The 12,151-nt window shown below is 43.6% G+C and overlaps 1 protein-coding gene across 2 annotated transcripts in view; it reads right to left on the minus strand.

The window, feature by feature from the left end:
* Nucleotides 1–3,582: 3,582 nt before the first annotated feature.
* The window catches only part of LOC119742999 (E3 ubiquitin-protein ligase MIB2-like), a 45,508-nt gene continuing 36,939 nt past the window's right edge, over nt 3,583–12,151 (minus strand). The window contains exons 18-21 of one of the 2 annotated variants that reach the window (XM_038219297.1): nt 9,233–9,344; nt 7,357–7,422; nt 4,823–4,912; nt 3,583–3,818 (exon numbers count right to left, since the gene is read on the minus strand). In XM_038219297.1, coding sequence (XP_038075225.1) covers nt 3,592–3,818; nt 4,823–4,912; nt 7,357–7,422; nt 9,233–9,344 — 495 coding nt within the window. In that variant the 3' untranslated portion in view covers nt 3,583–3,591. The remainder of the gene's footprint in view (nt 3,819–4,822; nt 4,913–7,356; nt 7,423–9,232; nt 9,345–12,151) is intronic. The other variant, XM_038219296.1, reaches the window with a different exon arrangement.

Consider the following 12,151-nt stretch of genomic DNA (forward strand, 5'->3'; position numbering starts at 1 on the left):
CAAACTTTAGTTTGCAACTTTTTTTTTTTTTTACACTATATTACAATTGCTAGAAATACAACATTAACATTTTTTGAAAATTCATTTGAACGACTCTTTGAAGGAAACAAAAAACTACATCTTTGGAAATGTTGTGCAAACCCGACCCAAAACCGAAACCGACCCAACCCGTGTCATGGCCTAGCGGTTAAGAACGCCGGACTCATGCTCTGGTGTTTCAGAGGCAACAATGGCGTGGGTTCGAGCCCGCCGGGTGGACACTTGTGCCCTTGAGCAAGGCACTTAACCATTATTGCTTCGTCCTTCGGATGGGACGTAAAGCCAGAGTTCCCGTGTGTTGTGTAATCCAATGCACGTAAAAGAACCCAGTGACACTTATCGCTAAGAGAAGGGGTTTGCCCCGGTGTTTCTGGCCTCCTGTATAAACTCCCACGCGGAGTATTTAGGAGATGAACCAACCAAGAACAAAGACCCCAAACTGAATTCGGGTCTGGTTGGGTTGTCCATCATTTCAGTCGGGTCAGGTCGGTTTTGATTTTGCGTTTGATATTTTCGAGTCGGGTCGGTTAAGCCATCTTGAAATAAATTAAAAAAAAAAAAAAAAAACCCGAAACAGTTCTGAAATTCACACGGTGCAATATTTATTGCAAAGTCACTGTGCCCGGTACGACCAACTGTGGTTTGCGGTCTTTCACGCACGGTCCGTAACATGTAGGCCCACCAGTGGGTCACATTGTGAGTGCCATACGGTAGCTGAGAGATGACGATTTTCACGCGACGCGGTTTAGTTCAGGCACAAAAAGCGGACACAGTTTCCCAAGCCAGATATTCGGGGGGATTTTTCTGGTCGGCTCGGTTTGGGTCAGGTTTCCTTGCATTCTGTCGGGTCGGGCCGTTTTTAGGGAGTTCAGATCGGTTTTGGTTCGGATTCGGTTTATATCTATAATGTTTTGGGGTCGGTTTGGCCTGGTCAACCCAACCCGACGCACAACATTAATCCTCGGTAGTGTTACTGGGTTATGTGCTCAGAAGAAAAAAATACCTCGTCCGGGCCCAATTTCACAGCTCTGCTAACCACAGAATTCCGTGCTAACCCTGTAGGCACAGAATCTTTAGTTAAAGTATGTACTTATTCGCATACATATAAGCCAAAATTGCTCGCTTACCCATGAAATTATGCTTACCATAAGCACGGAATGTTCTGCTTCAGTAAGCGGGGTTCTTCGCTGGGCACAGGGTACATTGGCGTTCAATATGAACAAACTTGACATAAGTTTTATTAAAACATACATTGGCTTGACAAGTTTATGCTTTTGTTGAACCAATGAATCGAGAACATCCCACAAGAAATGCTGTTCTTTCTTGAATACTAAAATTAAAATAAACCCCATAATCTGCAAGACGTTTTTCATGAATATGGCCTATGACTGTTTGAATGTCAGTAGAGTCAGAAGCCATCTTACCAAAGATTTTTTTTTTTAAAGATTACACGAGTTACTCTGAATAATTTTTTTTTATGGAAAACAGGGGCAGTTTGCAGTGTAGTAAACAGCGAATTGAGAAAAAACGATTCTCAAAATGGTCCTCAACTTAAAAATAAAACAGATGTTCTATCACAAACGCATTTCAAGGGACCAAAGCACTGAAGAAAAAAAAAACCAATCTGTTCAGAAAACAAAGTTTTCATATAATTTAGACAACTCTATTTCAGACAATGGGAGTGGTTGAAACTGGTTCCCTCCTCACTTTTGAATGGTGGGATCGGAACCAGTGCTAGCTTCATTTTTTTTAGCTGCGGCTTAACAGATCGTTGCGTCTCTCCGTTAGTAACAAACATTCCAGTGACAGCCTTGCATGGGTATGGGCTCCGTGCGCCAACAAAAGAGGGCGCCCTTTTACCTAGCAACGACGTCCCTTGGGCGGGACACATACATTTTGCTGGTTGACGCGCGCACCGTTCCTTGTGTGTGACGCACATACACCAGGGGATTTGTACTATGTACACGCAGTGGCCGCGCTTCGCGGCAAAATACGGCAGTCGGGCAAGATGGCGTCGATCGGTCAGCCCCAACTGTACTTTCTTTGCCGGTGAGGGGGTACTTTTGAACGGAGCAGATATCGTCTGTGTACCGGTTTTCGAGGCATCCAGTTTTTCGAGGTTTAACCTGGTAGCGACGCACACGCGCAGATTCGTACCACACAACCAGTTGATATGTTGTGTGTGTGGTACGTGTTCCACCGCCAGCCTAAAAAAATTTGAAACCGAAGGTTATGTCGGTGTTTTTCTCTTGCTTGAAATAAATCCTTACACCCTCAAAAACCGGCACATCGAAGAAGCATCACTCGTTCCTCAGGCCCTGGCCCTCCATTGTTCGCTTTAACCCCAACTCCCTAGCATGATTTACTAGGAACCATACCCATCCTGGCAAATGCCAACACCATAAGGGAAACTGCACAAGTACTTATTCCTGACGTTGATTCCGGAGGTGTGCCAACCCAATGTAAAAGACTGTCAGTTTAGGGGTACTGTACCCATCCTGACAGATTCCAACAAAACATGCCGTTGGTGTTTGATGGGTTGAGTTCTGTTAGAGTTAATTGGTTCTCCACAGACCGCTTACCAATTTAATACAGTCCTGCAGAGATGCCAACTTTACAGACTACAAAATAGGAATGAATCTTCCTGCAAAGAGTAATGCTAATGTAAATACATAGGACAACAGTCAAGTTTAAGAGTAACCGCAGTACTTGTCAGAGTAACCACAATGTTGGCGTATAGGACAGCTGGAATTTTCAAGAGTAGTAACATGCCTCAAAATCCTAATAATTACTCCAAAAGAGTAATGGTTGGCATCTCTGGTCCTGGGAGTCACTAGGGTCAAATACCTAATTTTTGTACTCAAAAACACTACTCCTTCCAGAAATTACATATGAACACGAATGCGATGGCCCGCAGCTCCGGGATCATTTCGAGCTTGTTGTACAGCTCGGAATGGCCAACGAACAATCCAGATTTTTTTTTTTGAAATGGAGATCAATGGTTTGGGGTCCATAGAAAAATAATATCTCGAGTCTCACCCACTGATCTCTATATAAAGACTGGATAGCTAATAAAGAGCCGCACAATGTACGAATTTGACGCCATATTGGTGAGACCGGCTGGTGATCTACAAAGGACAAGTTGCCGTCTTTATAGACAGCTTGATTTCTTTTGTAACGTCGCGACTCACTTGACTTATATTTTGGCCACCACCACTGACCAACTGACCAAGGTTTACTACAATTTTTCTAACGTCGTGGTTACTTTTATAATGCTGCAAATCACTTTTTCGGCGTTTTTGAAATAATAATCACTACGGAAATGTGTCCTTTTTAGAACATCATAATATGTGTACCTGACCAAAATGCGCGTCAACTGTTGATACAGCGCGCGCGTATTTACGCGTAGAACGTTCGTATTATACGCGGCCATCTTCGTGAGACCAGGGGCGAATTGGTATGCAAAGTCTACTGTGTGAATGTTGTATGCATATCCGCTATCCAGTCTTTATATAGAGATCAGTGGTCTCACCTATAGTGTTTTTTTTCTGTTCATCCCGTGAAAAGGGCAATCTTCTTGGTGATAGGTTTCCGGCAGATGGGGCACTGCTTGAGGGGCTTGGCGCATTTCTTGCAGGTGCTGTGGCCGCACAGGAAGGCCGTGTCTTTCTTGCGCTCCATGCAAATGTTGCAGAGCTGGGCGTCTTCCATCTCCTGCATGCGCTGCTTGAGCTCCTGGACCTCCCGGTGGGAGACGGGGTTGGAGGACGTGGGGGCATCTGGGGTCAAAAAAGTCAAAGAGACAGAAAAGAGGGAAGAGTTGTAATAATACAACTGTATATCTTGAGGCTCTGAAGTCAGCCGGCTCCGATGAGCTCAGTGGTCGAGTGGTAAGACAGGTGTGATACTTATGTTCCGACACCCCTATATTCCGACTGCTTATGTTTAAAACCCTGACCCTAAAATTAACCCTAACCCTAACATTAAAGGTACATCCATCATTTGTAATTTGTGCATTATGTTCGTTTGAAGCAACAAAAGTGCTCAAAATCTGAAAGAAGGGTGCTGAACAACTGGCCTGATGAAGTTTCAGCTGAGTGAATGCTGTATATTTTGAGATAACAATATTCTAGTACTCGATTTCAAATCAAAAGTTTCTGAGTCATGTTTTGATTTGGGCCTGAATTCAGTGTCTCATTCAGCTACGTGATGTTGCCAACTGAACCAACGAATTATAGCAACCGCGCGCATGTGTGCATCGTGTCAACGCTTCTGCGCGCTTCGCTGAATAAAAAAAAAGGAACTACAAACTGGAATTTCCAACGATCGTTGGAAATAATTACAAGTGGGCTGAACGTCCGCGTAGCATCACGTAGCAATGTTATCCCGCCTGACCTTTGACCTGGGCTACTTCATAGAGATACCGAAACTGGCTTATTGACTGATCCAGTAAACTCCGCCCGTTGGTGTTCTGACCCCCCCCCCCCCCCCAGATCCTTTCAGCCCTCGGGAGTTGGGTCTTTTGTTCTAAACGGTCCTGTGTAGTAAGTTTATGTGCTTAGTCTATGAGAGTATGTTATATTACAGGGACAAAGGAAAACACAAAGCATTGTCCTCGGGAGTATAGTAAAACAAGATAACGTGCACGTGCCCATGACAAGCGTGGCTTGAACATGCAATGTGGCACTGGAGAGGCGTTCATGCTGCGCGGCCACGCATGCCACATGCGGGGTGGGCGGGCAGTAATATGGATCAATTGATTGAGAAGGGTGGGCCACAACACCTTTCTGCCTGGGTTTGGTTGAGGGGCTCCCTCTAGGCGAGGCCGAAAACACGGACCCGGAACCTCGGCGAGTGGCGACTTGGTGGCCGTCTTGGGTCATCACACACGCACAACACAAAAATGGCATGCATGCGGTAGTGGTGATGTGTGGGATGGGTGAGAACGTCAGTGAAGGGTGCATGCACAAGGAGGAGGATGAGATGGATTAAAGAAAAGACAGAAATAATAAATATGAAGTATGGTTATGGTTAACTGCCCAATAGCGATAGTCTTGTTGCCATCTCAAAAGGAGTTGTGGGGCATGTACGTACATTTCTACCCATTGTTGACTGCTGTGATGTGTGATATCATGTTTTTGAACCCCCGAGGGGTGCATAGCACCCGAGGCGAAGAAAAAGGGTGCTATGCGCCCCAAGGGGGTTGAAAACGGCATATCCCACATCACAGCAGTCAATATCTGTGTTGTTATATTGTGCCAATAAATTCGCATATCCCACATCACAGCAGTCAACAATTGTGTTACTACCGCTAAATCGTGCCAATTAACTTACTGTATGAGAAATACATTAAATCACTGCGATGTAACGTTTGATAAATGAGAGTTTTGATGTCCTGCCGGACATGAGCGTTTGACATTGCCGTTCTCATTGTGCAAAAGCTAGCGCCCCGGCAGGTACCATACGCAGTGCAACGCGTGTAATGATTACAGTGCGATGTCACCCTCAGTGTGTGACATGCATTTTTATGGTCCAGATACGTGGCCGTCCTAGACCAATGAAATTACAGTATCCAAGCACATGATAGAACAAACTTGTTTATCATATCATATACATGTACAATCTGCTGACTGTGGGTTAAAGACATGCCTCAGACAATTAATTTTTTGTTTTCATTTTCCCAAAAGTACGAGTTTTCTTTCTCTAATTTTAAATCGAATCCTACTTTTTATTGCAGAATATGTCTTCTTTTTCTATCTGATTCGTGGCTTCGGAGGATATTTATTCAAAGTGAAGTTGAGTGTGATTGCTGCCTCCTGAATACAAAATCACAATAACAATGTAAGCACGGAACCGGCCTATCCAAAAATGGCAACAAGGCTACCACTACTGTGCATTATGATAATGAGTATTATATCTGCTCTGTGCACCGTCACGCCCTCTTGTGTTGAAAATTGGTCAGTCACACATAGACCCTATACCCCTTGACATTTTCACTTTAAATCGTCCTAAATCCACTAAAATAACACATTTCACAAAAGATTCTTTCTTTGCAGAGCAAATATGGACTTCAGATCCCAAGTTAAAGCAATAGTTATTGTGGTCCCCAGTCCGGAGCCTATGGAAATCACTGCGAAGTCTAGCTGCGGAAACTGAAGTTTTGTCTAGAGCAGTTTTGGTTAAAAACTGGCTGGGTTTTACAGTGCATGATGATGAAAAGTTTGAACAAAACATCAAATGTAGGATGGGTTTTACCAGTGGAACATGTGGGTATCTTATGCTACCATCTCCAAATTTGGAATATAAAACTGCCCATGTTATACATGTATGTTGTTGTTGGCATGCTAAAAACAAATTTATTGCCACCAGTTTCCAACTGGTCAAGAATTCGTAAAAAAAAAAAAATGGAGTACAAAAATCTGGTTTTAGGTGCCATCTTGATTCTTGTTGCTATGCCAAACAGCGCCCTCTATGGACCGTGCACTGAGCAGATAATTTACTTCAATTAGAAATAGTCTGGTGCTTGAGATTCCAACAAAATCACTCTCACACCCACGACACACTCATGCAATGCAATGAGGAGGTGAATCAGGAACTGGTCGACACACGACCAAAAACATGATCCTACCAAGGGTGCAGGCCTGTAAATCGACTCCCATAGACCCCAGTGATAATTACGTGTACTTCCAAAAATTATTAAAAATACTCAAAGCTCTCCAAGGTGTTTGAGACACCCATCAAATTAAAGCTTTTTTCATCGTCATTCATTTTCTGTTCAATTTTTGGTGGTAAATTTGATGACTTCTGGGAGAAAATTCCATCCATGATCACCCCTAAAAGTAGTCCTGTGGCCTATCGCCATTTTGAAAAATGATGGCTGTGCTCCATTGCAAAATAAACTAAATATAGGGCCCACTTTCATCCGAATTTCACAGAAATACAATCTCGTAGTCCTCTGCATGGCTATCACCATTATTTTTTTATCCTCAAGTTCGTGGCCCACAAAATTTTCAAACAGCCAAAAAATGTAAGGCATACAAATAGTGTTTTGGCCCGCGAAGGCAATTTTTGGGCCTATTTACTGGTCTGCACCCCTCAAATTGAACCACGCAGTTGTTAAAATGTAACTTAGGTAAGGCCAGTTAAAAACAAAATTAGGTTTCCTTCCCAAAAAACCATGCAAACATAAAAACCACCTTGATCAATTAATTTCAAAGTATCCTCTTCGGGGCATAGTTTGCAATTTCCAGTTTCTTGAAAAATTAGATCACTTCAAACAAAGGTATATTTTTTGTCAAACAAAGTTGAATATCTTACCATTTCCCAGTTTCTCTAGGATAGGCTGCTTACAGACTGTGCATTCCTTCACCCTGTGGGAACATTCTGCATGACGTAAAGAAAGAAAACAACAACACACAATTTCATTGTTTTGCAAAGCACTTCTGTCGACTATGTCGACCGAAGAAGGACATCCGTCCGATACAGCTTTAGTTTTTGAGAAGTTTAACCCTAAAAGGCCGGGTTATTTTGACCATCTCTCAGCCCCCCCCCCCCCCTAAGATCTCAGCCATCCAGTGACGAAACATTTTGAAACTCGGTACATGGATAGAGCAACTCATCATGAACATACCCAAGAAATTTCATGACTATAGGTCCAAGGGTTTTTGAATTACGGCTAATTAAGTATTGATGTGTATGAATGGCAATTCTGCTCTGTGTAGCGCCGGAAAATTTTTTGCTGCGCGGCAACCCGTTGTCCGATTGTTTTGTTTTTGGTATCAAAAGATGTGCAAGGCTCGAGGCTAAAAAGTCATAACAGCTCGGGTCGCAAAAATATTTTTTTTAAGGCTATCGCGGAAAAAGTTGAGGCCCCCCCCCTCCCCCGGCCCTTTTAGGGTTAAAGACTATTTTGACCAAAGGTTCAACGCCATTTCAACCCCAAACGAGGAGTCCAGTTCCATAAGAGAACTTAAAAATAAACTTGAAGCAAAGGAGGCTGCAAAGCCAGGTAACATTGAGCAGTTCGAATTCTGCGGTAAGCTGGAAATTGCTCTGGACAAAGCAAAGTTGGCTTTGATCAACAAATCAGATCCTGACTCAGCGATTGAAGCTCTCCAAGTTTCCAAGGAGTTGGTAGCCGACAGAAAAAAGATCCCCATCGCTGACGAAAGCAAGGCTGGTTGGGTGACGGTCTCGAAGCTAGATAAGAACAGCACTGCACACTTATCAGCAGAGCAGCAAAAGAGTGCCAAGATCGCTGAAGAAGAGGCATCGAAGGACTTAGACAGTCGAAAGCGACGAGATCCTCAGTATCATGGGTCCGACTCTGCATCGTATCTTGCTGATTGTTGCCTTTTTCGAGGTACACGCATTTACTTTTTTTCAGCTTGCATAATTGTGTGTGCAGGCCTACACCCCGTGCTGTCTGAATGAAATTAATATTTCCTTATATATGTACTGAATAATCTTTGTACCTTGTGTTATTTAGCTGTGTCGGCGTATTAAAGCTATAGTCCATCATTTGCAGCTATCCGAAAAGTAACTGGCGTAATTATTGTTTAAAAACATACTTGGTTGAAAGATAGTAAGGGGACTAAACTTCCTGTGAAATTATTCTTTCTGGCAAGCTGTCATTTTGAAGTAATCAACAAAAGAAGGCCTTTCCAACGGTGCTTCTTAAGACGCACCGTAGGAAATTTAAATTAGTAGTTCGTTTTGTTATTCAGCGAAGCGCGCAGGCATTGGCAAGACGCACAAGCGGTAGCTATAATTCGTCGGATCAGTGCGCGACATCGCGTAGCTGCAATCGGCTCAGTGAGAACGTGTCTCGGACGCTGAATTCAGGCCCAATTCAAAACATGATTCAGCAACTTTTGATTTGAAATTGAGATCCTAGAATGCTGTTTTTCTCGGAATATACAGCTGAAGCTGAGCTGAAACTTCATCAGGTTAGTTGTTCAGTACCCTTCTTTAGATTTTGAGCACTTTTGTTGCTTCAAACGAACAAAATGCACAAATTACAAATGATGGACTATATCTTTAAACCAAACTGTATGAGTGCAGCGAAGCAGCATGAAATTGCAGTATTTTCCAGGTTTTTTCCATGTCTTTAGGAACTCCGTCTGCTGTTTCCATAAGGAGTCTTGATAGCCAATGTAGTGAACTCGACACATACGAACCGCATTCGTCTTACCTTGACATACCGTCCTGTGGCCGCAAGGTCTGAACGTGACGTCCGCATTTCTTGAACTACAGAGGGCGCACTTGCTGGTCCCATCCACTTTGTAAGCCTCCTTCACAGTTTCCTACACGAGACGGGAAAACAACCAGAACATGAAAACCAACATACTCATTGTATGGTTAAATCTGGGAATGTGATCACTGTACACTCATGTTGTGCAAACCCGACCCGCAACCGACTTCGGGTCGGGTCGGGTTGGTTTGTCCATCATTTCAGTCAGGTCAGGTTGGGTTTTTGTTTGCGATTTTTCGGGTGGGGTCGGTTAAGCCATTTTGGGAAAACACGAAATAAACCGAAATAAACCGAAACAGCTTGGAAATTCTCACGATGCAATATTTCTTGCAGAGTCACTGTGCCCAGTACGACCAAATGTGGTTTGCGGTCTATCACGCACGGCCTGTAGCCGGTAGGCCCACCAGTAGGTCACGTTGTGAGTACCATACATGTACGGTATGATTCAGTTACTGCGAGACGATGGTTTTCACGCGATGCGGGTAAGTCCAGGCACAAAAAGTGGACACAGTTGCCCAAGCCAAATATTCAGGGGTTTCAGGGGTCGGTCGGTTCGGGTCGGCTTTGGGTCGGTTCAGGTCATTTTTCCTTGATTTTTTGTTGGGTAGGGTCGGTTTTAGGGAGTTCAGATTGGTTTTTAGTTCGGATTCTGTTTACAGTCGACTCTCGTTAGTACAAACTCTGTTAATACAAAATTCTGGTTATAACAAACATAAAGCCTTGGTCCCTACTGTGCATTTATGTGCACAATGAAAGGGACTGATGATCCTCTTAATACAAAATTCTGATACAACAAACAATTTGGCTAGGTCCGAATGAGTTTGTTACAACGAGACTCGACTGTATATCTATAATGTTTCGGGTCGGTTTGGCCTGGTCAAGCCGACCCGATGCTCAACACTCTTGTACACTCACAAGGCCCACTTCAACAAAGAAACTATTGCGCACGCTATTGTACAAAGCAACCGAACAACACCTAGCACAATGCATTCGCCATTGAAGGGGGCCTTCGTGCTAGGAGTTATAGCATCCCGAGATAGATACCAGAATAATAGTGATGTCCAGATATATGGGGGAGGAGACACAACATATTTAAGACCCCTCTCACACCAATACATGAAGCCATTTCGTTGCCACTTTGAGGTGTCCGTGGGCGCAAAAGTTTAACAATCGAAGTAAGCACGAAATGGAATCGGATCTTATGGGTTGCCATGAACTAACCACGAATTAAGGACGTGTCAATTCCTTCCCTGGGCCGATTCTCACGGATCACCCAAAAAGTTTTTGGACATGTTGAAAAACTGAAACATGTGCACTTCAGAAATTTATTGCCGAATTGAAAACGTGTTCAATACGGCTTATTCGAAGTACTCTCGTAGTGTTCTCGAGGATGGGCTGAAGTTACATAGGATTTTACGGGATGGCCCCGGATTGATTGTTGGCCTGTTTTACGGCCGTTTTCATAACGCGGTACTCAATGGTACTACGGGGTTATCACGGACTACACGTAGTACTCTCTAGCTGGTGCCAAAGTCATCACGTGATGGGATGGCCACGAGATGTCACCGGCGTGCAGTCCGTGAATTCCAGGAAACGGACATGAGCACGGGTTGGTCCCGTGGTGTTTCCGAGGTGGCCACGGATTACTCACGAAGTAAAAACGGGTACCATGAAATAAAAACGTGCTGGCATCAAAAAACGGACAAAAAAAACGGAGACCACGGATACTGTTGAAAAAATTGCATTTCCTAAGTGACCTCGCACTGGTCTTGGATTGGTGTGAGAGGGGCATAAGCAGCACTGAGCAAAGGAAAACAAAAACCAAATAATTTTTTGATCAAACTTTGTTTACACGAGACATTAGTCATTGAATATTTTGTGGGATAGGTCGGGAACAATTCATTGGAACTTGGGAATGAAGTATCAAGGAAAAAAAGCCAGCAGAACTCAGAAAAAGCAAAGCAAAAGGGTCTAATAAATCCACAGGAAATTCAACAGCTTATTATCCCAACTCCCTAGGCATTTTTGCTAGGACGCAACCTCAATTCTGCAAAATCAACCAACTGCCTCCATGTAAAAATGGCATACAGCCTCAATCCTGCAAAATCCTCCGTTATTTCTTGAATGTGGCCCTTGGAGGGGTGACCACTGCCTCAATCCTGCAAAATCCTCCGGCAATCACTGTCAATATGTTGAGGCAGAGCCAGTGACATCCTAGAGCAGTGCGGAGAATTTCAAGTATAATCTAGGCCTGAATTTGTGCACGGCTGAGCATAAACAACACAAGGTCCGGCCCAAGACCTTGACACAGTGCATCCTCCAAAATCAGCCGCACTTGTTTTACCATATAGCCTAAATCCGGCAATATCCTCCATTCTGCAAAGAGTATTTTGGATGTTTTGGAAAGGTAAGGCCAAAAAAAAAAAAAGTCGGTCTCTGGTCAGCACGTGCGTCGATTTTAATCATGCGCGTCAATCTTCTTTTTTTCCAAAATTTTTCGCGGTAGCTCCAACAGCGCCCTCTATTGCCGCACCTCCTCAAATTTTTGTACCAAAGAGCACCAAGGAATGGGAAATTGCACTAATGTACATGAGGACACAAAAATGCAAAAATAGTACCCCACCTTGTCTGTACAATCCAAGCTTGAAAAAAAAAAAAAAGCCGCGTCACCGCATCAATTCCGGAACTTTGGTCTAACCAGAGACCGAGTATTTTTTTTTTATGGCCTAAGGGTTAACAGAGTTAAATCCAACTCGAAAAACTCTGACTTCGTGAAAAAGTTTGGAAAAAGGGTTTTGGAGGTTGGAACAAAGGGGAGGAATGGAACTACTGCTAAATCAGTCAGCCAATCATTTACGA

This window comes from Patiria miniata, unplaced genomic scaffold (assembly GCF_015706575.1).
Source record: "Patiria miniata isolate m_02_andy unplaced genomic scaffold, ASM1570657v1 HiC_scaffold_6, whole genome shotgun sequence".
Lineage (NCBI taxonomy): Eukaryota > Metazoa > Echinodermata > Asteroidea > Valvatida > Asterinidae > Patiria > Patiria miniata.